Genomic DNA, 25,134 nt, shown 5'->3' on the forward strand with positions numbered 1-25,134 from the left:
TCTTCTTTCAGGGAGACTATCTCAGGCCAGCCTTCTAGCTCCTTAATAGGCTATTCAGCTGTGTTTTTAAACATTCTTCAGCCATTCTATTGAGTGGCTTTGTTGTTGTTAATAATTTTATTGATCTTTTTTGTTCCTAAGATTTTTTTTGTTTGTTTATTTTGAGACAGAGTCTTAAGTCAGTAGCCCAGGCTGGAGTGCAATGGTGTGATCTCCACTCACTACAACCTCTGCCTCCTGGGTTCAAGTGATTCTCTTGCCTCAGCCTCCTGAGTAGCTGGGATTACAGGCATCTGCCATCATGCCTGGCTAATTTTTCTATTTGTAGTAGAGACAGGGTTTCGCCATGTTGGCCAGACTGGTCTCAAACTCCTGACCTCAGTTGATCTGCCTGCTTCAGCCTCCCAAATTGCTGGGATTACAGGCGTGAGCCACCGCACCCAGCCATTTCTAAGATTTCTAATTCCTATTTTAAAAACTCGCCTGTATATATCTTACAACTATATGTGGGTTTTTTTTTTTTTTTTTGGTAAAATTCACATAATGTAAAATTTTCCATTAACGTCCTTAAAGTATATGTTTCACTGGTTTTCAGTATATTCACAGTGTTGTGTATCATCCCCCTAAAATAAATCCTGTACCCATAAACAGTGTCTCCTCGTTCTCCTTTTTCCCCTGCTTTTGCCAAACACTAATTTAATTTCTGTCTCTATGGATTTATTGAAATGTCTTCTGGACATTTCATATAAGTGAAATCATACAATATGTGGTCTTTTGAGTTTGTCTTTTTTTACTTAGCATAATGTTTTTAAGGTTCATCCATGTTTTAGCATGTATCAGTCCTGCATTTCTCTTTATGACTCACTAATTGTACTGTTATAATGTATTTTGTTTATCCTTTCCCCAGTTAATGGATATTTGGGTTCTTTCCACTTTTTGACAGTTCCACATATAGTAGTCTCCTCCGCCTTATCTGCAGGGAATATGTTCCATGATCCCCAGTAGAGGCCTGAAACTTTGGATAGTAGTGAACGTTAATGTTTTCTGTTTTTTAAAATTTGATAATAAAGATGGCTTCTAAGTGACTAACTGGCAGATACTATATACAAGACAGATACACTTGATGAAGGAAATGATTAATAACCCAGGCAAGAGGAACAGGAGCAAGAGGTTTCATTACACTGTCCAGAACTGTGTACAATTTAAAACTTGTGAACTGTTTATTTCTGAGATTTTTCATTTAATATTTTCAGACCATGGTTGACCTCATAACTGAAACTGCAGAATGCAAAACCATGGATAAGGGGGAGACTGCTGTAAGGCTGCTATATATGTACAAGTTTTTGTTTGAATATCTGTTTTTAATTTTCTTGGGGGATATAACTGGGAGCAGAGTTGCTGCACTATTAGCTGAGTTTAAACTTAGTTTTCTAAGGAAATGCCAAACTCTTTTCCACAGTAGTTGCACCATTTTACATTCCTACCAGCAGTGTGTGAGGGTTCCAGTTTGTCCATATCCTTACCAAACCCTAAATTGTCCATTAAAAAAAAGTATAGCCACCCTGATGTGTGTGAAGTGGTATCTCATTGTGGTTTTGGTTTGCATTTTCCTGATGATCAGTGATGTTGAGCATCTTTTCGTGTACTTGGTTGCCATTTATGTGCCTTCTTTGGAGAAATGTCTGTTCGAGTCTTTGGCCCTTTTAAAAATCAGGTTGTCTTTTGGTTGTTGAATTATAAAAGTTCTTTATATATTTTGGATGCTACTCTTTTCATTCTCTAGATAGTATTTTTTTTTTAAGCAGAAAAGTTTTAAATTTTGATACAGTACAATTTATCTGTCCCTTTGTTGCTTGTGCTTTTGGTGTTACATGTAGGATTCCATTGCCAAAAATTTAACGTCATGAAGACTTATCTTTGTTATTTTAAAGTTTTATAGTGTTGTTTTTTTTTTTTTTTTTTTTTGAGATAGAGTTTCGCTCTTGTTGCCTAGGCTGGAGTGCACTGTCATCATCTAGGCTCACCTCAACCTCTGCCTCCCAGATTCAACAATTTTCCTGCCTCAGCCACCCAAGTAGCTGAGATTACAGGCATGTGGCAACACACACAGCTAATTTTGTTTTTGTTTTTTTGAGATGGAGTTTCACTCTTGTTACCCAGGCTGGAGTGCAATGGCGCGATCTCGGCTCACCGCAACTTCCGCCTCCTGGATTCAGGCAATTCTCCTGCCTCAGCCTCCGGAGTAGCTGGGATTACAGGCACGTGCCACCATGCCCCGCTAATGTTTTGTATTTTTAGTAGAGACGGGGTTTCACCATGTTGACCAGGTTGGTCTAGATCTCTTGACCTCGTGATCCACCCGCCTCGGCCTCTTAAAGTGCTGGGATTACAGGTGTGAGCCACCACGCCTTGCCAATTTTGCATTTTTTAGTAGAGACAAGGTTTCACCATGTTAGTCAGGCTGGTCTTGGAACTCCTGACCTCAGGTGATACCCCCGCCTTGGCCTCTCAAAGTGCTGGGAGGCTGAGGCAGGAGAATCGTTTGAATTTGGGAGGTGGAGGTTGTAGTGAGCCCAGATTGCACCATTAAATTCCAGCCTGGGCAGCAAGAGCAAAACTCTGTCTCAAAAAAAAAAGTGCTGGGATTACAGGTGTGAGCTACCTCACTGGCTGAATTTTACAGTTTTAACTCTTAGGTTTAGGTATTTAATTCCTTTTGAATTAAATCTTTGACGTGAGGTAAGGGTTCAACTCTTTTTTTTTTTTTTTTTCCATTTAGTTATTCAATTTTTCCAGCACCATTTGTTGAAGAGAATGATCTTGGCACCTTCCTGGAAAATGACATGATTTATATGTCTATACGTATGCCATTACTGCAGTTTTTACTACTGTAGCTTTGTAGTAAGTTTTGAAACAGGTATAAGTCCTACAACTTTGCTCTTCTTTTGCAAGATTGTTTTGTCTGTTTGCAGTCTGTTGCCGTTCCATATGAATTTTAGGATCAGCTTGCTGATTTCTGCAAAAATAAGCAGTTAGAAGGTTGTTAAAGATTGCATTGAATGGAATCTTTAGCTCAATTTGGGGAGAATTGCCAGTCTTAACAATATTAAGTTTTCTTGTCCATGAAGTCAGGAAGTCTTTCCAGATTTTTAGGTCTTTTGTTTCAACATTGTTTTGTAGTTTTCAGTGTACATCTTGTCCCTCTTCTGTTAAACTAACTTCTATGTATTTTATTCTTTTTTGATGCTATTGTAGATGGAATTGTTTTCTAATTTCATTTTTGGATTGTTCATTGCTAGACTATAAAAGCACAACTGGTTTTATATTCTGCAACTTTGCCGAATTTATTATTTCTAATAGTTTTTTTGTGGATTCTTTAGGATTTTCTATATATAAGGCCACGTCATCTGCAAATAGAGATAGTTTTACATCTTTCTTTTCAATTGGATGCCTTTTTGTTGTTGTTTTTGTTGTTGTCGTCTAATTGCCCTGGTCAGTGCAGTGTTGAATAGAAGTGGTGTGAGTGGACATTCTTGTCTTGTTCCTGATCTCAGGGGGAAAGCTTCCAATATTTCACTATTAAGTATGTTAGTGGTGGGATTTTCATAGATGGCCTTTATGAGGTTGAGGGTGTTCCATTCTAATTTGTTGATTTTTTTTGGTTATGAATGTTGGATTTTGTCAGATATTTTCTCTGCATCTCTTAAGATGAACATATGATTTTTCTTTCATTTTACTAATGTATGTTACATTAAGTGATTTTCAGGTATAAATCACCATTGCATTCCTGGGATATCCTACTTGGTCATGATATATAATCCTTTTAATGTGCTGCTCGATTTGGATTGGTAGTATTGTCTTGAAGATATTGCATTTATATTAATAAGAGATAGTGGGCCGGGCGTGGTGGCTCAAGCCTGTAATCCCAGCACTTTGGGAGGCCGAGGCGGGTGGATCACGAGGTCAAGAGATTGAGACCATCCTGGTCAACATGGTGAAACCCCGTCTCTACTAAAAATACAAAAAGTTAGCTGGGCATTGGTGGCGGGTGCCTGTAATCCCAGCTACTCAGGAGGCTGAGGCAGGAGAATTGCCTGAACCCAGGAGGCGGAGGTTGCGGTGAGCTGAGATCGCGCCATTGCACTCCAGCCTGGGCAACAAGAGCGAAACTCCGTCTCAAAAAAAAAAAAAAAAAAAAAAAAAAGAGATAGTGGTTTGTAGTTTTCTTGTAGTTTCTCTGGCCTTCAGCTTGTATGCTCTTATGGTTGTGTTGTTTTTAAATAGCACGTAGCAGGATTTTTCTTTTTAGTTTAATTTAATAATCTTTGTCTTAACCTGGAAGGTTAAACCCTTTAATATAGACCTGATTTCTTAAAATATGTGAAATATATTTATTTTATATTCTTTCTTATAATTCCAATATCTGTAGTTTTCGTGGGTTTGATTCTATGCTTTGTAATTTTTGCTGATTCTTGCTTATAGTGGCTTATTTTCTCTTGTGTTTAGTTTTTTTGTTACTGCTTTTTACTTTAGAACTTTAAAAAAATAGTTTCAGATTTACAGAGAAGTTGCAAATTTAGTGCAGAAGGTTCCTGTGTATTTTTCACCTAGCTGCCCTGAAAGTTACCATCTTATGCAGTCATGATACATTTGTTAAAACTAGGAAATTGCCGGGCGCGGTGGCTCAAGCCTGTAATCCCAGCACTTTGGGAGGCCGAGGCGGGTGGATCACGAGGTCAAGAGATCGAGACCATCCTGGTCAACATGGTGAAACCCCGTCTCTACTAAAAAAAATACTAAAAATTAGCTGGGCATGGTGGCGTGTGCCTGTAATCCCAGCTACTCAGGAGGCTGAGGCAGGAGAATTGCCTGAACCCAGGAGGCGGAGGTTGCGGTGAGCCGAGATCGCGCCATTGCACTCCAGCCTGGGTAACAAGAGCGAAACTCTGTCTCAAAAAAAAAACAAAAAACCAAAAACAAAAACAAAAAAAACTAGGAAATTGACACTGGTACAATATTATTACTCAGACTTTACCAGTTATTCCACCAATGTCCCTCTTTCTGTTCCAAGATTCAGTACAGAATACTGTATTGCGTTTAGTGTTCAGTGAGTTTCGATTTTGAATATATGTTTTCTGTGATTTTTTTGTGGGAATTCATTGACATCTGGATTTAAGGTGAATTCTGGAAAAGATTTATTTGTGTTTGCTTCTGCCATAAAAAGGCGTTATATACCTGGCACCTCCTAAAGTTTTTTTTTTCTTTTTGTAGTTAATCTTTTAGGTTTCTAGTCCCAACTTCAGGCTTTTGATCAGGAATCTCAGATAATACCTCCTTTTTTTTTTTTCTTTTTTCTTTAGAGCCAAGGTGCAGACAGGCATATTTTCTTCTGTAGGGCAGTTTTCTGTCTTAAAAATTCAGCCATTAAGAATTACCTGTTTGGAAGTATACCAGTTTGAGGGTGGAGAGTGCTTTTGATCTGACCTTTCCTTTTATTGGCCCTACCTGTGTTTCTTACTGCCTTTTCATATACTAATTTACAGTCCAAGCCAATGGTGAACTACACAGCTGGAGAACTATGGATAGCGGGCCAGTTCTGGCTTGTGGCCTGTTTTTGTATGGTTCTCTAGTTAAGGATAATTTTTCTCTTTTTTATAGCATTTTCAAAAAAGAGTAATAATTCTATGTGACATAGACTGTGGCCCACAAAACCTAAAGTATTTACTCTGTGGTGTTTGACAGAAGTTTGCTATTCTTTGTCCTAAGCTATCAGAGATTTTCATATATTGCTGGTGCTAGCACTGTGTCTACTGGTAGATTAGTATTTTCTTGTGTTTCTGGCCCCCTGCTATCCTGTGGTCTTAACCTACGTATCAAAAAGACATTTCAGAATATGTTAAACATAATTTTCTGTTTGCTTTTTTTTGGGTGGAAGTCTCTTTTATTTTCATGTAATTAATAAGTTTTCCCCTTTGTTTTGTTCATGGCTTCTGAGGTTGAAAGGTTTTGTTCATGCCTTCTGTTTATTTATTGTAATCTTAATACTTTCTTGAAATTGGTATATGCATATAAATAGTCTCTTATTTATTATTCCTTTTTATTTTACTGAGAAAGATAATAGCTAACTCAGCCTTAAATTTATAAGACTTTTTGTTAAATGCATTATAACTTAGATGTCTGCAAGAAAAAGTCAAACGATTTATATTCTAACTAGTAGTATAGAAGTATTCCCATCTCACCAGATTCTCACTTATATTGAGTATGAACATTTTAAAAATACTTTGTTTTTATGCCAGAAATTACATTTTAGTTTTTTTTTTTTTTTGCTTCCTTATGAAGTCATTAAGGTTGTTGGATGAAGAAGAAGCAACCGATAATGATTTAAGAGGAAAATTTAAGGAACGTTGGCAAAGGACACCATCCAATGAACTGTATAAGCCTTTAAGAGCAGGTAAAAATGTGTGTAAATGACCTTTATTTGAATAAATTCCCAATCTGGACCCACATTTTTGATTGATTACTTGGGCTCAGTTGTAAATTCATTTTTACTGAAACTGTTTTTCCTCAGTTTAGTATAAAGATTAAAAAAGGGTCCAGGTGCAGTGGCTCAAGCCTGTAGTCCCAGCACTTTGGGAGGCTGAGGCGGGTAGATCACGAAGTCAAGAGATCAAGACCACCCTGGTCAACATGGTGAAGCCCCGTCTCTACTAAAAATACAAAAAAAATTAGCTGGGCATGGTGGCGCGTGTCTGTAATCCCAGCTACTCAGGAGGCTGAGGCAGGAGAATTGCCTGAACCCAGGAGGCGGAGGTTGCGGTGAGCCGAGATTGCGCCATTGCACTCCAGCCTGGGTAACAAGAGCGAAACTCGGTCTCAAAAAAAAACAGGGCCGGGCGCGGTGGCTCAAGCCTGTAATCCCAGCACTTTGGGAGGCCGAGGCAGGTGGATCACGAGGTCAAGAGATCGAGACCATCCCGGTCAACATAGTGAAACCCCGTCTCTACTAAAAATACAAAAAATTAGCTGGGCATGGTGGCGTGTGCCTGTAATCCCAGCTACTCAGGAGGCTGAGGCAGGAGAATTGCCTGAACCCAGGAGGCGGAGGTTGCGGTGAGCCGAGATCGCGCCATTGCACTCCAGCCTGGGTAACAAGAGCGAAACTCCATCTCAAAAACAAACAAACAAACAAACAAACAAACAAAAAACCAAAAAAAAAAAAAAAAAAAATTAAAAAAGGTCGCAAAAGTAATCTGCCCATTGTCAGAACTACAGATTCTTAAGAAGAGAATAAAGTGAAAATTAAAATGATTCTCTAACTTTCATTTCCTATTTTAAGCTCTGTGCATATTTTATTTTTTTGAGACAAGGTCTTGCTCTGTCACCCAGGCTGGAATGCAGTGGCAGAATCACAGCTTGCTGCAGCCCCAATCTCCAGGGCTCAAGGAATACTTCTACCTCAGCCTCTTTAGCAGCCGGGACTATAGACATACACCACCACACCCAGCTAATTTTTATATTTTTTGCAGAGATGAGGTTTTACCATGTCGCCCAGGCTCATCTTGAAATGCTGGACTCAAGTGATCCACATGCCTTCGCCTCCCAAAGTGATGAGATTATAGGCTTGAGTCACCATGCCTGGCCCCTGTGCATATTTTAAAAACATAAATGAGGGCATATTATATTTATGGTTTTGTAATTTTTTTTCATTTAGTAGTGAATCCTGGTTGGTAAAAAAAATGAGTTTTAAGTTATTTTGAAGCCACATTTATGCTTCTTAAGACTTTGATTATTAAGATTTTGTGCTTACTGAGATAAATGCTGTCTTTATGGTGGCTGGAGATTAATTTTGTCTTTTTAAAAATTTGTATATTACTGAGATTTTTTCTAAAAATGTATCTGCTTTTTTTTTTTTTTTTAAGTCACTTTGCTCTTTTGAGAGAGTAGAACTTTTATTTTATTTTATTTTTTTTTGAGACGGAGTTTCGCTTGTTACCCAGGCTGGAGTGCAATGGCGTGATCTCGGCTCACCGCAACCTCCGCCTCCTGGGTTTAGGCAATTCTCCTACCTCAGCCTCCTGAGTAGCTGGGATCACAGGCACGCGCCACCGCGCCCAGCTAATTTTTTTTTTTTTTTTTTTTTTTGAGACGGAGTTTCGCTCTTGTTACCCAGGCTGGAGTGCTGGAGTGCAATGGCACGATCTCGGCTCACTGCAACCTCCGCCTCCTGGGTTCAGGCAATTCTCCTGCCTCAGCCTCCTGAGTAGCTGGGATTATAGGCACGCGCCACCATGCCCAGCTAATTTTTTGTATTTTTAGTAGAGACGGGGTTTCACCATGTTGACCAGGATGGTCTCGATCTCTTGACCTCGTGATCCACCCGCCTCGGCCTCCCAAAGTGCTGGGATTACAGGCTTGAGCCACCGCGCCCGGTCGAGTAGAACTTTTAAAATAAGCGTACCAACTTTTGGAAAGAATGATTTCTTCCTACTTTCTTCAGTTGTAGGAAAAGATTAGACTAATATTAATTAGCTTCTATTTGGCAGATAGTAATCACCAAATATATTTTAAGGTATAGCTATGCTTTTGATTTTATGAGTGATTTTGTCATCTTTCCAAAAATGAGAATGCAGACTGTTAGGAGCTGTTTTTATTATCAAGTGAATTGGGGTCTATAAAAGGGAAAGATAATTAAAGTTGGAGACTAGAATTCAACGTATAACCAGCCCATAAACATTGCTGATAGAATCACTTATGTGCTCTGGAAACTTTAATTTTCTCCCAGAGGGAACCAGCTTCAGAGCAGTTTTAGATAAAGCTGTGCAAGCAGATGGACAAGTGAAAGAATGTTACCAGTCTCATCGTGACACCATTGCGCTTTTGTGTAAGCCAGAGCATGAGCTGAATGCTGCCATCCCTTCTGCTAATCCAGCAAAGACCATGCAGGGCAGTGAGGTAAGAAGGACATTTTGATGTGGGTTGTCATCTGCTTGGGAAAACCACATGCAAGCCATTTTATATAATGAACTACTAATTTCTTATTGTCATCTTTTAAAAAATGCAGAAATAAATTGGAGTTGTTGTATTTAAAGTAGTATATACACACTGTGTAATAGGTAATTCCACTGACTGTCCTGTAATAGTAACTTCCATTTATTGAATGCTGTTTTTTTGAACTAAATTCTGGATACTTAATATGTCAACAGTATTTAATTCGGGTTTTATAAAAGAGAGAAGCTTGGGAGTATAGAAACTTCCCTGAAATGAAAGGGCTGGGTATGGCCAGATACACAGATTCTTTGCTTCTTACATTATTCTATACTTCCTTCTACCTTGTTTCACTGGGACTACCTTTGAAAGAAAGATTGGCAAGGTGTGCATGTTACTATATAGATAGCACCTTCATGGTATTTCTACTGATGACAGTCCTAAAAGAAGAGAAAGTGCAAATGTAATTTAATGGCCTATTACTGGGAGGTAGGGTAAGTTAGCAGGATAAGATAGAGATATCTTATCTTAGTAAGGTAAGATAGGTAAGTTAGTAAGATAAAATAGGATAAACAAGAAAAACAAGCCAAAGGATGCAGAGAAAATATCTGACAAAATGTCTACACAGGAAACCAAAGGGCAAGAAATACTGCTGAAAACTTCTTGAGAAAAGTGAATTTCTTGGGATAGTAAGTTCTGAAAAGTGTTAGTTTTGTTCTTTGTCTTTCCATAGAAGCACTGTATATATTTCATATATTTATTCTAAGACTTACTGGATATCTGCTCTGTGTAAGGCACTATGGTATGCCATAGTGAATTATACACAGGCTTTACCCCCAATTTATGATCTATTGTGGAATATTAGTCACATACAAGGATGACTATGATATGGGGAAGACATTTAAAAATGTCACAGGGAAAGTATAGGAGGTCTGTAATGAGGATTTAGATGAAGTACTTAAATTTCAGTAGCAGTTCTGTTCGGAGGCTTCTTAGGAGATTGGCCCTTTGTGAGAACAGAATGGATAGGCAGAAAAAGTAAACGTTTAAGATCTGAGATGGGCTGAGTAGTGGGTGTATCTAGAGAGTTATCCAGAGGTACAGCAGAAACCAGCCACAGGTACTGGGCACCTCCCAAAGGGAAGAGAAGGCTGCGTAGTTGAATCTGCATTGAACTCAGATCTCAAGGGGGAACCCAATGGAACAAGGAGTATCAGTTATTTGCTTAGAGGACATGGGGAGAAAAGGGAGGTGGCCGGAAGAGTAACTTGCGAAGAACAGAGAACCCACAGAAGAAACTGCAGGTCCGCGGAACAGCAAGAAATTCTGGTACCTTTTTTATTTTAGAAAAAGATCTCTGTTTAGTACTCTCTTTGTATTTTTTTTTTGATGTCTTGTACGTGACTCAGAATTATGTGGCTTTTGTCCTTTGATTCTTCTGCTTCTAGTAGAAAAGCAAAAATGGTTTGTGCTAAGCAAAATCTGCATTAGTATGCACTGATTTGTTGATATTTTATTCAGTTGTATCAGTTTTATTAATCCTTAGTTGTTTTACACAGAGGAAAAGAACTTTTATAGTCAATAAGTAATTTTATGGAAGCTAGATTTTCTTGATGGGCTAACAACAAAAATTTCAGAACTCTCTATATATTCATTTGTCATGTGCCTTTATCAAATAAGGCAAACGTCATGTTTATTAAAGCTGTTTCAGATGGTTGTCATAATAGTTGATGACACATTTTAGCCAGAGTTTTTATGATAAAAACTCAGTTACTTGATTGTTGATTAGAGCGATGCAGTGTACATGCCTTATTAAGAAGTCCAAATTTGATGGCAGGGCTTTTTTTGTTTTTCATTTATTGTGAAGAAGCCTACTGTCTAGTTTTTATTTTTAGTCTCTTTGGGCATCTGGTTTTAGATATTGGTATACTCTGAAAAATTTTGCAGACTAGTGGTAATTTGTATTTACAGATTTTTATATTAAAAACCTAAGACCACTGCTTGTGATTGGTTGCCTGTAATCTACTGTGGCCTGAAGTCTAGTCTGTGGTTGACTGGCCAAGCCTTGGCTGTAACGTATACAGGGCTGAGTCTAGCCAGAGGAAGGAACATCTGTTTTTTTGCACAAGGATGATGTTCAGTTATACTCACAGTGTTACATCTGCTGGGAGTAAAGGTTGTTTTTTTTTTTTTTTTTTTTTTTTTTTAAAAAAAAAAAAAAACCTTTATCTCCTTAGAGGTAGAGCATAAAGAGAACTGTCTAAAACTGTGTGCCCTCCCGGAGGGGTGCCTTTGTTGGATTCATACACGAGTGGGGGATCTGCAGTCACAGCTGTTACTCCTGGTTTCTCATGACAGAAAGTTTGTAGACATGTTGAGAATGGCTAGAATCTGTTTGTTTATTTATTTATTCACCAGGTGTTTTTTTGAAGGCCTGCTATTCCAGAACTGTGCTGTGCACCTTCGTCCCTAATGTAAAGAGACAAAAAACTCCTCTAGATTAGCTTTAGTGTAGGGTAAAGGCATCAGGTTTCTGCTTTCTGTTGCTGTAAAGATAGTTGCATATTTGTCTTTTCTGAAAATGACAAGGTTTTAGAAGTACAATAGAAGATTTCATTGAGGGGATTTCTTATGTCTCTAATTGTACTTGGTGCTGTTAAATGCTACAAAGGGTTTTAAATCTAAAACTGTGGTCAGCAACCTGTGGCTTGTGGGCCAAATCCAGCCTGCCCCTTGTCTTTGTATGGCCTGTAAGCTAAGAATGAGTTCTACATTTTTTAAATGTAAAAGTCTACTTTCTACTTCATTTTTTAAATGACTTGAAAAAAAGTCAAAAGAATGTTTCATAATATGTGGACATTTTATAAGATTCAGATTTCAGTGTTTGTTAATGTATTTTTGTTGGAAGGTAGCTGCATTTATTCATTTACACATTGTTTTTCACACTAAAAGCAAAGTTAAAGAGTTGTAACATGGCCATAATGACTTAGGCCAAATCCCAGGGCCACGGCCTGAGCCTCAGTCTCAAAAAAAAAAAAAAAAAAAAAAAAAAGAGTTGCAACAAAGACTATGGCCTACTAAGCCAAAAATATTTTCTATTTGGTCCTTTACCAAAAAAATTTGTTAGTCCCTGATCTAAAAGACAAAGTATTGACAGTCTAGGTGATGCTGTTCCTGCCATTCTGTTTGACCTAATCTCCTGTTTTGCATTTTGTTTACTATGCTTCAGCCAGAATGGCCGTTTTTTCTTTCCTTTGATCCTGCCAAGCTTGTGCCCGCCACAGGACTTTTACATTTGCTTTTTCTTCTGTGCAAGGCTTTCTTCCCATTTCCATGGCTATTACCTCTTTATCATTAGTCTCAGACGTCACCTATTCTCCATCTTTGTCATTGTCTACCCACCTTCTTCTATTTTTGTGTATTTGTTTAGTCCTTCCCTTTGCATATTTGTTCAATCCTCTCTGGTCCTCCCAAATGAAGGAAAGACTTTTTTTGTTAGTAGTTGTGTCCATAATACCTAGAACGGTACCCAATACAAAAAGTATTTGTTTGAATGATCATCACTGGCAGCCTGACTTAATAAAGGGATACAATTAATTGCAGTTGAAAGCTAGCTGGAGTTGTGTGTAAGAAATAAACATCAAAGGATTCTAATTATTTATATGCTTTGATAACATGTTAAGCCTCAAATTTGAGTTTATGAGAAAATTTAGGCAGTGGTTTTCTTATTATCTTGGTCATTCATTTGTGGAAGCAGTTAATTCATTTTCTACTTCATTTACTCTGTTAAAATGAGGTCAGTGTCATATAATCTGAAATGTGTTGAATTAGTATACTGTATATGAATTTTTAATGAAAGATGTTCACAGTATAAGGGCCATCTATCTTTGTGTAGTAGTCCACAAGTTCCTTCATAAATTGGTTGTTTGAAATGGCATTTTCCCCCCAGAAAGTTAAGAATTACTGCATTTTTAAATATTACAGGATTTGTTAACTATTTGACCCTCTGTACCATCTTCTGTATCAGTCTGGTTAGGTGCCATAGAAGTTGGGGTTAGCTTTTCTTCCTATGGAGCCACTATGATTGAAGACTTACCCTTTGTTAAAAGTTGTGTTGAGCACTTTATATGGATTTTCTCAGTTTTCACAACAGTCCTGAAATAGATACTATTATTATACCCATCTTGCAAATGAGAAAGTTGAGTTTTCTAAGTAGTAAACTATCCTTAATTTCATAGTAACTGAGTCCATTATGGCCTCTAAGGGAGTATAGTCAGAGTTGAAATGTTTTTTCCTGTATAATTATGTTTCACTTTGATAATTAGTTCATTTATTTCCATATTCAAGTTTTGACTTAATCTTGTTTTTTGAGTGTATAAAAAATGTTCATGATTCAAAAGGTATATACAGAGAAGTCTCATTCCTTTTCCTTCTGCTTCTTTTCTGTATGCTTCCTGTAAGTAACCATGTTTGCTAGTTTCTGGTTTGTCCTTACGGATTTTCTTTTTGCAAGAACAAACAAAAAACAAAACCCCAAAAAGTATGCATACATATATATATACATGATTTTCCTTCTCTCACTCAAATTGCATTGTACTATATATGCTTTTGTACCCTTTTTTTTCGTTTAATAATATATCCTGGAAGTCACTTGGAAGGAAGATTTTTATTCATATCATCTAATATCAAGTTCTGCTAGGTCTTTAAACAGACTTTGTCATATCCTTCCAGCTATTATTCTTTCTCTTCCTCCTTCCTTTTAGGGTTTCTGTGGTTTGATGCTTTCTAGACTCTAGGAATAATATTTCTTTTTCTCTCCACAGCCTTCTCCCCATCCTTTTTCTTGGTCTCCCTCCCTTTCTCCTTCCCCTCCCCATTTCCTCCCTCTCTTTTTCTCCTCCCCCTTCTCTTCCCTTCCTTTCATTCCATTTTAAAATTAGGATATTTAGGAGATATGGGTAGTAAATGGAGGCCAAAAAGGAAATTCACCTAAATTTAGAAGAAACCTTGAGTCTCTGGTCTTCACAAAGGGATGTTACTCTGAACAGTCCTATCAAGGAGCTAATAAGACTGTGGAAGGAAGAGTGAGTAGGATAGGAATTTTTAGAAACAGGCAGTTGGTGGGGAGATCCACGGGAACTGGAATTGCTGCTGGTGATGAGAAAGACAGGTTTGGGAGACGAGGCTCATGATCTCTCTTCTTCCTTTGTCTTTCCCTCAGTTTTCTTTCTATGCGCATCATTGGGGCAAGCAGAATAGAGAGCTTGAGTTGATATTCTTCTTGGTCCTAGCAAAGTACGAAGAGAGCAGCAAAAGGGGCAGCTTGCAGGTGCTCATTAGAAAGCATTTGGACACTATTAATATAAAGGGGTGTTTATGAATCATGTGGATGTAGGTCAGAGAGTGTCTTGACTGAATTCAAGAGATAAAACTCTCTTTTGTTTTTCTTTTTTGTTTTGAGGCAGGGTTTCTGTTTGTCACCCAGGCTGGAATGTAGTGGTATGATCATGGCTCACTGCAGCCTTGACTTCCTGGGCTGAAGCAGTTCTCCTGCCTCAGCATCTGGAGCAGCTGTGACTGCAGGTGTATGCCATTGTGCCTAATTTTTTTTTAATTTAATGTAGAAATGGGGTCTCACTATTCTCAAACTCCTAGGCTTAAATGATCCTCCTGAAGTGCTGGGATTGTAGGTGTGAACCACTACATCTGGCCCAAAACTCTTAATGATATGAAGAGGGGCACAAGAACTCTTTTTTCTACTTCTTCTCCCAATGTATAAAATAAATGTGATACGTAGTTTTAAATCTGTATCTTTATTTCTTTCTCCATCTAGCGTGCTTGCTTTGTAACTGTCTCTATTTCTATCTTCATAACTATTTTTCTATCTCTCAGCCTCTCTAGGCAAAATAGGATATCTACTTAGCAAAATTATACCTTCCCCTGCTTCACAGCCGTGGTGGGGAGGGAGTATAGTATAGAGTGGGTGAGAAATTGGTTTTGGAGTTAGTCAGACTTAGGACTCACATTTTACCTCTGCCCCTTAGTAGCTGTGTAACTATGTCACTTAATTTTTCAGATTCATTATCCCTATCTTTCAAATAGAGGTAATAAAATATATACCCCATAGGGTATTTTAAGGAATACATAAAATCATCTTTCGAAAGTATTTAGCATGGTACCTAACATAAGCGTTCAGTAAATTGTAGCTGTTTTTACTGTTATTAATGCTACTTTTGTTTTAATCTGAGTCAACTGAAGGTACAATGTCTATCTATATAAACATGATGTTCAGTTTATATTTGGCTCTCAGAAATCATCTCTCTCTCAGCCTTGAACCTTTATATATTATTTCCTTCTTGAAATTGGCTTTTTTTTTTTTTTTTTTTTTTTTTTTTTTTTTTTTGCAGTTAAACTAAGGTGTCTTTTTTATTGTTTAGGTTGTAAATGTCTTAAAGTCTTTATTGATAAATCTTGATGAAATAAAGAAGGAAAGAGAGGGTTTGGAGAATGACTTGAAATCTGTGAATTTTGACATGACAAGCAAGTTTTTGACAGCTCTGGCTCAAGACGGTGTGATAAATGAAGAAGCTCTTTCTGTTACTGAACTAGATCGAGTCTATGGAGGTCTTACAACTAAAGTCCAAGAATCTTTAAAGAAACAGGAGGGGCTTCTTAAAAATATTCAGGTGAAATTTATATATTTAATAAGATTTATGTTTTAAAAATTACAGAAAAGATGCATCTGAACTAAACCTGTATTCATTTAGGAAAATGACATTGGAGAATATAGTTAAGAGTGGAACTTAATAGATGTATATTTTGTAAAATTGAACTTGGCACATCAGTTTTATTTAAATCTATGAAACAAAGTCATACTTCTATGGCTAAAATGTTGCATATTACTTAGGAGTGCTTGATAACTTCAAATATTTTTGTATTTTTAAATTTTGAATAGCTTTGATTTTTTTTGTTTCCCATATGGGAGGAAAATCAGAATTAGTTGGAATTACTGATACCTTTAATTTTATGGCTAACACACATACAGACTTTAGTCATTTTTTTTCAAAATAATACAAAGCTAAATATGTTGAGGAGTTTGAATTTAGTGTTCGTGTTAACAGATGGGTAGTTTGGACTAATAAAGACTTAAAATTTTGCCGTTTTAATAGTTAATGTGTAGAACTAAACATATATTTCTATTCCCAAACATTATATCTGTATATGATACAAAGTATTCCAAAAGGTAAAATAGTGATCATGTTATGATTTTTGCAAGTGTTATATGCTAGTAGAAAACTGTGATCATTATTATGTTTTCACTCCTATTGGATTTGTGAAATTTTTACTTACGAAAGATTTAAAGCATAATGCGACTTCAAAAGGAGTATACTAGGTATTTCTAGTAATTTTGCCTATATATTTAATCACATATGATTTTCATAATTGGAAAAATCAATAAAAATGTTATGAGCTATATTAATTTTACAAATGTAAATCATAAATCTTTTTTTTAAACAAGGTCTCACATCAGGAATTTTCAAAAATGAAGCAATCTAACAATGAAGCTAACTTAAGAGAAGAAGTTTTGAAGAATTTAGCTACTGCATATGACAAATTTGCTGAACTTGTAGCTAATTTGAAGGAGGGCACAAAGGTATGAAGAACATGCAAAAGGAACCATAGCTAGCAAGTACAGATGTGAAGGTATAGTTTGGAAATTAAATGGTGTTTCCAGTGAACCAAATTACTCTTTGCCTGGAATTTTAGCTTTAATACCATTGCCTCTGTGAAGTTTGTTATAGGAGAGAAAAAGCTGAACGAAGGTGGCAACATTTCATGGGAACTTTGAAGAATGAATTGCATATTCCAACTGACAGAAAAGGGGTATAAACATTCCACGTAGCAGGAATTAGCAGAGATGTCAGTGACACCTTTTTAAGGGATAGGAAGTTGATTAATTTGATGAATTATGAGGGAACAGGGGTAGTCCAAGCTGATTTGTGATGGGAAAGGTCTGGGGCATGACTTTTATATTCTGTGTGGTCGTTCGCTGAGGATAGACTTGTGGTCTGTGTGAGTATCAGAGGGCTTACTAAATATGTAAGTACTTTCTTGCCTTGTCCTTTAAAAAGTTCAGGGAATTCGCTTATATTTCTTTTTTTACCAATTATTTTGCTTTTGAGGGAACAGTGATTTTTACGTTTTTCAGATACATAATTCCTTTTGTTATTTAACTTTATAATGATCACAGAATAAAGTTATCTTGCTATAAATACAGTAGGTAAAATGTAAAATCCTTTGAAGAGAGAGTAAAAATACTGAAAAGCCTTCCAGATAGGGAGGATAGCAAAATGCCATTTTAATTTGGTTTAAAATGCTTTGTTTAAATAGATAAGCTGAGAAAACCTTCCAGAGAGCCTTTGTAAATTCTTTTAAGGGTTTCTGAGGTATACTTGCATTTCTGTAGTGAATATGAAAATCTGATCCTTCCACTTAAGTAGATTTAATGTTGTTATCGAGCGGTTGACTTTTCTCTAGGAATTAGGAAGATTTTCATTGTGAAACTTTTAACTTGTTACATTTAATTTTTGATGATAATGTTCTATAAGAATGGTTTTATTTTTATTTTCTTTAGGAATCTTAGGTCATATTTAATAATAAGTTGTTGGTCTTGGTAAATTGTGTGAATGTATCTCATGCAGATTTCAGTTCTTCAGCTTTAACTATTATTGACAAATTAGCTTTAGATCACATTATTCCCTGGATTAAAGAAATTCTTCTTGTTCATTACTTGTATTTGTTCTTTGCTTATAGTTTTACAATGAGTTGACTGAAATCCTCGTTAGATTCCAGAACAAATGCAGTGATATAGTTTTTGCACGGAAGACAGAAAGAGATGAACTCTTAAAGTAAGTCTGTTTTATGTATCAAATTCAACTAAAATAATTTTCTTTTAAAAAATTATGTAGAGAATTTTGGTGTGAACTAGTTAGGATGAGATAGCAATTTCCTTCCTTTTCTCCTGGAAGAAGGAACTAGATCGAATATTTTACAAGGCAATAAACAAACAGCTGCACAATCTGGGAGGATTAAAAAGAAGTAGAAACTCTAAATACAGGAAGTACAGTGAGGTCACAGAAATGATAAAACAGTTCAGGGTGGCAGATATCAGGGAGTGACAATAAATATATGCATTTAATCTTGAAGTGGCAAATAGGTTCCTTACATAAAACTAGAGCTGCAGAACATGGAGGAGACAGGGTGAATAGCTCATAAAATACCAGCAATGTCACTTTCTGAAGGAGGCTACCGAGAAAGCAGGGCCAGTTAACATACCACTCATTTCCTGCTGAGTAATCGGTACAGAGTGGCACAGCACTGATAAAAGGTGAAAAAGATTAACAAAATTTAATAAAACTTAATAGATGAAGAACATTTACCAAAATAATATCACAGAATAGATGAAAATTATGAGCAAACATCTGACCATGAACTAAACAAAAACAACAGAAAATGTAAGAAGGCAGTCATTTTAAGACAGGGGTCCCTAATCCTGGGGCTATAAACTGGTACTGGTTCGTGGCCTGTTAGGAACTGGGCTGCACAGCAGGAGGTGAGTGACAGGCAAGTGGGTGGCTGGGTCAGTATTACTTCCTGAGCTCTACCTCCTGTCAGATCAGCCATTGCATAGATTGTCATAGGAGCACAAACCCTATTGTGAGCTGCCTATGTAAGGGTTCTAGGTTGTGCGCTCCTTGTGAGACTCTGACTAATGCTTCATGATCTGAGGGGAGCAGTTTCATCCTGAAATTATCTCCTGCTCCCCCATGGAAACATTGTCTTCCACAAAACTGGACCCTGGTGCCAAAAAGGTTGGGCACTGCTCCCCTAAGGAACGCCTCGAGTAGAAATGCCAGAACTGCAGGAATATGGTAAGAAAACAGGAAGTGATAAGATGTGAGGTGTCAGAATTCAGGAAAGAAGTAGAAGGGAAGAATAAAACCGTCAAGAAGTGGGAAGGAGCACAAAGGGAGAATAGATACTGAAGAACATGCAGGAACACAGAGTAGAAATGAGGAAATTAAAGAAAATGAAATCGAAGTCAAGAAAGAATTACAGAGGATTAGAGAGAAGATAGGTACAGAAGATCTAATAATATATGCAAAATTGAATTTCTCTCAAAGAAGAAAAACCAGACAAAACAGTTATTTAGTGATACTACTCAAGAACATTTTCTTAAAATAAGTGAAGCTTGTTCAAAGAGTATATAGTATGGTAGGAGAAAATGATCAAGAACTGTCAGCATCAAGGCATATAAATTATTGGCCTTAAAAGATAATGGCAGAATCCTTTAGGCAGTCAGGCAAAATAATCAAGTCAGTTTACAAACAGATGAAAAAAATTTAGGCTGGCAGCTCTATATGCTAGAAGAGAGTGGAGTGATTGCTGTAATCGCAAGGATAATAAATATGAGCTAAAGATTTTATATCATCATATAGTAAATATGAGCTAAAAATTTTATATCTTAATTGTCTTTCAGGTACATAAAAAGCCTTTTATTCATTAGTAATAAATAAAAGAGCTGAAAGAGTCTTGTACTGATGACTCTTTCAGCCAACTAGATCTTTATTCATCTCTCTGTTCATATTCGTGAACAGAGAATGAACATGTTCATCATGTTCATTCACCTCTCTGCTCATGTTCATGAGAGAAATTATCATTTTCTTCCACCTCTAAGAAAGAGCAGGGTAGTTGTTTTTAGAGTATTTCTACTAAACCTATAAAAAGCAAATAATTAGATTGTTTTAAAAAGAGGTTTAAAAAAGGATGATATTCTTTTTTTTTTTAATTGAGATGGAGTCTTGCTCTGTTGCCCAAGCTGGAGTGCAGTGGTGTGATCTTGGCTCACTGCAACCCCTGCCTCCCGGGTTCAAGCAATTCTCCTGCCTCAGCATCCGGAGTAGCTAGGATTACAGGTGTGTGCCAACATGCCTGGCTAATTTTTGTATTTTTAGTAGAAACAGGGTTTCACCATGTTGGCCAGGCTTGTCTCTAACTCCTGACCTCAGGTTATGTGCCCACCTTCTTCTCCCAAAGTACTGAGATATAACAGGCATGAGACGCTGTGCCTAGCCTAAAAAAGATGAGTATTCTCCATATTAGTCTTTTTTTTTTTTTTTTTGAGACGGAGTTTCACTCTTGTTACCCAGGCTGGAGTGCAATGGCACGATCTCGGCTCACCGCAACCTCCGCCTCCTGGGTTCAGGCAATTCTCCTGCCTCAGCCTCCTGAGTAGCTGGGATTACAGGAACCCACCACCATGCCCAGCTAATTTTTTGTATTTTTAGTAGAGACGGGGTTTCACCATGTTGACCCGGATGGTCTCGATCTCTTGAACTTGTGATCCACCCGCCTCGGCCTCCCAAAGTGCTGGGATTACAGGCTTGAGCCACCACGCCCGGCCCATATTAGTCTTAATGATAAAAAAACTAACAAAGAGTAATACGAAACAGTCTACAGATCAGTTTCAGTTATGATATGGATACAAAAGTCCTAAATAAAGTATTTGCCAGTAATATTCACCAGCATGTTAAAAAAGAATTATTGACCAAGGCTGGGTGCGGTGGCTCATGCCTGTAATCCCAACACTTTGGGAGGCCAAGGCGGGCGGATCACGAGGTCAAGAGATCGAGACCATCCTGGTCAACATGGTGAAACCCCGTCTCTACTAAAAATACAAAAATTAGCCAGGAGTGGTAGCACGTGCCTGTAGTCCCAGTTACTCGGGAGGCTGAGGCGGAAGAATCACTTGAACCCAGAAGGCGGAGGTTGCAGTGAGCCGAGATTGTGCCACTGCACTCCAGCCTGGCGACAGAGCAAGACTCCATCTCAAAAAGAAAAGAATTATTGACCAGGGGAAGGGGGGCGTTTATTCCAGTATTCGGTATTTTCACATCAAAGGAAAGATCACAGGTTTGTCTTGATAGATGAGGTAGAAGCATTTGAGAAAATGAATGTTCTGATAACTCAGTAAAATAAGAATAGATAGATGACAGATGCTTTCTTAACATGAAAATATGTGTGTGTGCGTGTGTGTGCGTGTGTGTGTGCACGCGTGTGCCTGCGTGTGTGTATGTGTGTATATATTTCTGCCCAAAACTCAGCGTAGTGATTAATGGAGAAGCACTATATACAGTTCCCCTTCAAGTCAAGAATAGACAACAAATGGCACTATCGGCACCATTTTTTAACACTAGACTGCAGTACCAGCCAATACAATCACACAAGAGGAATTAGAATTAAAAAATAGGCGGGGCGCGGTGGCTCACGCCTGTAATCCCAGCACTTTGGGAGGCCGAGGCGGGTGGATCACGAGGTTGAGAGATCGAGACCATCCTGGTCATCCTGGTGAAACCCCGTCTCTACTAAAAATACAAAAAATTAGCTGGGCATGGTGGCACGTGCCTGTAGTCCCAGCTACTCAGGAAGCTGAGGCAGGAGAATTGCCTGAACCCAGGAGGCGGAGGTTGCGGTGAGCCGAGATCGCGCCATTGCACTCCAGCCTGGGTAACAAGAGCGAAACTCTGTCTCAAAAAAAAAAAAAAAAAAAAAAAAAAAGAATTAAAAAATATTGGAAAGGAAGAAGTAAAACTAGCACTATTTACAGACATTGTGATTGTACAACTACTTGAAAGCCCAAGAGAACCCCAAAACTCTGTAAATAATAAGATAATTATTAACGAAGTTGTTGATCATAAAAATAATTTGTAGAAATCAGTGGCTTTCATGTATAAACCTTAGAAGATAAAATGAAGAAAGAGATCCACTTAAAATAGCAACAAAAAAGATAAATTATGGAAGTTTGTCATATGAGACCTATGGGAAGAAAACACTATCTCAAGGACACAAAAGAAGACTTGAGCAAGTTAAAAAACATATGTTCTTGGATAGGATGAGTCAACTTCATAAAGATGTCAATTCTAAGTTAACATATGCATCAACTGGGCATGATGGCATGCACTTCGAGCCCCAGCTACTTGGGAGGCTGAAGTGGGCGGATGGTTTGAGCCCCAGAGTTCTAGGAAGTAGTATGTTATGATTGTACCTGTAAATAGCTACTGCACTCCAGCCTGTGCAATAGCAAGACCCTATCTCTAATAACAAACATAAGTAAAGAAATAAACAAACGTGCATTCAACATAATTTTGATTAAAAAAATCAACAACTCTTTATTTGGAATTAGAAGTTCAAGTAGAAAAAGAAACAAGATCAGCCAGGAAAACAATAAAAAGAATAGTGAAGGGATGCTAGTTCTACCAGATATTGAGGTATATAGTACCATTTTTTTTTTTAAGACGGAGTTTTGCTTTTGTTACCCAGGCTGGTGTGCAATGGCGTGATCTCAGCTCACCACAACCTCTGCCTCCTGGGTTCAGGCAGTTCTCCTGCCTCAACCTCCTGAGTAGCTGGGATTACAGGCACGCGCCACCATGCCCAGCTAATTTTTTGTATTTTTAGTAGAGGCGGGGTTTCACCATGTTGACCAGGATGGTCTCGATCCTCTTGACCTCATAATCCACCCGCCTCGGCCTCGCAAAGTGCTGGGATTACAGGCGTGAGCCACCGCGCCCAGCCTATAGTACCATCTTTAATTAAAACACAGTGGTACTGGTACATGATTAGACAAAGACAGAATAGAAAATAGAAATAGATTCAAATAAATTGTGAATTTAGTGTAAAAAAGATCTTCAACCAACCAGAATAGGTTGTGGACAACTGCCCAGCCATTTAGAAAACAAAAGTTATATTTATACCAGAATAAATTACGAGTGGACCAAACTTGACATTTGTAAATGAAATATAAGGTGTAAAAGGGAGTGGAGGAGAATTCCTTAATAAAGCTGGGATGGGTAGGATCTCATAACTCCAACTTGAAATCCAGAAGCCATTGAAAAGAAAAGAAGAAGTTCCTTGTAGAAATATGGTAAACAGAATCAGGATATGACAAATTGGGAATCCAATATTTGAAACTTATTCACAGGCAAAAGACTAGTTTACTTTATTTAGAAAAGAACTCCTAGAAATGAATGAGAAGAAAACCCAATAGAAAACTGAGGAAAGGATGCAAACAGAATTTTGCAGACAAGGAAATACAAATGGCTCTTAAATAAATGAAAAAAAAATCATTAATTATAAAATACAAATTAAAATTAGTCTGAAGTATTTTCAAATTGGCAAGAATCTGAAAGTTTGATGACATGCTGCCGGGAGCGGTGGCTCAAGCCTGTAATCCCAGCACTTTGGGAGGCTGAGGCAGGTGGATCACAAGGTCAAGAGATCGAGACCATCCTGGTCAACATGGTGAAACCCCGTCTCTACTAAAAGTACTAAAAATTAGCTGGGCATGGTGGCACGTGCCTGTAATCCCAGCTACTCAGGAGGCTGAGGCAGGAGAATTGCCTGAACCCAGGAGGCGGAGGTTGCGGTGAGCCGAGATCGCGCCATTGCACTCCAGCCTGGGCAACAAGAGCGAAACTCCGTCTCAAAAAAAAAAAAAAAACCAAAAGCAAAAAAAACCAAAAAACATGCTTTGTTGTCACATTTTGGTGAAATAGATTTTATACATTGCTGTGAGAATACAGAATGGTGCAGTCCTTGTGTTGGGCAGTTTAGCTGTAAAGAATAAGACTACAAATTCAAAAATCCTTTAGCTATCTGTTCTTGGGAATCTGTTCTGAAGTTATATTAGAATATGCTAGAAATGACATATTTATGAGCTTATTCATGTCTGCATCGCAAATAGCAGTAAAAAAGTAGAAACAAGTGACCAAGGCTGGTGAAGTAAAGCTATACTTGTACAGCGAAATGCTGTGCAGCTATTTTAAAAAACAGGATGTTTTCAATTTACTGATATGGAAAGATCTCCAAGATGGTTATGGTAAAAAGACACAGGACAGTGTGTAGAGTATGCTTTGTGTAAAAATGAAGAAAATAATAAACATATAAATTGGCTTGTTTATGCACAAAGCAGCTCTGGGTATTTTAAGGAAGAAAGATTTTAAATATTGTCATTTAAAATATTTTATATCTCAAGTCTCTAAAAATCAGGTTTGTTGCTATTTGTGTATATATTTATTATATACATTTGTCAAGTATTTTCAGCTCAGTGATTGAAAGGTGAATGAAAGATGGAACAGTAGGCCATATAAGAATATTAGCTTTTGAATATCTGAGAGTTCATTTTATTAAAGTCATTGTTAATATTCAAGACCAAAATTTTTAAATATCTTACTGAATGTAATATATATCGGAAAAGTATACATAAGTGTATATCTTGTTGAATGTTCACAAACTGAGTACACCCAAGGCAACTACCACTTAGATAATACACAGAAAATTCTCAGCACCCTAGAAGCATGGCTAATGCATCCACCCAGTCAGTCTTTATCTTTCTCTTCCAGGGCAACTACTATCCTAACTTGTAAGAACATAGATTACGTTCTTCTGTTTTTGCATTGTATATAAATAGAATCATGCATTATGTACTCTTCTATGACTGGCTTTTATTCTACATTATATTTGTGAGATTCATCACTATAATTGTGTGTATTTGTAGATCTTTTATTCTCATTTCTGTGTATATTTTACTGTTTGAATATACAAGTTATTTATTCTACTGTTGAATGTTCAAGAAGTTACTAGTTTTGAGCTTTTATAAATAGTGCTGGCATAAATGGTGTAAATCAGTGCTGTCCAATATTGTGGGTAGCAGTAAAAATATAGAAACAAATCAGATGTCTGGTTCTGGTTAATTCAACTACATTTATAAGGTGAAATACTGTGCAGTGACATATGCAGTTGAAAATGTAAAACTTGTAGTAGCCATAGTAAAAAAACCAAACAAACCAAACAATAAGCCAGGTGAAATAAATTTCAATGTTTCATTTAACCCGTATGTCCAAAGTATTTTAACTTATAATCAATGTAAAATTATAAATGAGAGATATTTTACTTTTTTTTCACACTAAGTCTTAGAAATCTAATGTATATTTTGTACTTACATCTCAGTTCAGACTAGCCACATTGCAGATGTTTGATAGCCATATGTGGTTAGTGGTTACTGTATTAGACAGTTCATGCTTTTGGTGA

At 37.3% G+C, this 25,134-nt stretch overlaps 1 protein-coding gene across 2 annotated transcripts in view; it reads left to right on the forward strand.

Annotated features, from left to right (window-relative positions):
* The window catches only part of PDCD6IP (programmed cell death 6 interacting protein), a 75,023-nt gene that overhangs the window by 44,268 nt on the left and 5,621 nt on the right, over positions 1–25,134 (forward strand). For both annotated transcript variants that reach the window (XM_039461812.2, XM_039461813.2), the window contains exons 11-15: positions 6,340–6,451; positions 8,783–8,952; positions 15,423–15,671; positions 16,505–16,639; positions 17,800–17,894. In XM_039461812.2, coding sequence (XP_039317746.1) covers positions 6,340–6,451; positions 8,783–8,952; positions 15,423–15,671; positions 16,505–16,639; positions 17,800–17,894 — 761 coding nt within the window. The remainder of the gene's footprint in view (positions 1–6,339; positions 6,452–8,782; positions 8,953–15,422; positions 15,672–16,504; positions 16,640–17,799; positions 17,895–25,134) is intronic.

The sequence above is a fragment of the Saimiri boliviensis genome, chromosome 9 (genome assembly GCF_048565385.1).
Source record: "Saimiri boliviensis isolate mSaiBol1 chromosome 9, mSaiBol1.pri, whole genome shotgun sequence".
Taxonomy (NCBI): Eukaryota; Metazoa; Chordata; class Mammalia; order Primates; family Cebidae; genus Saimiri; species Saimiri boliviensis.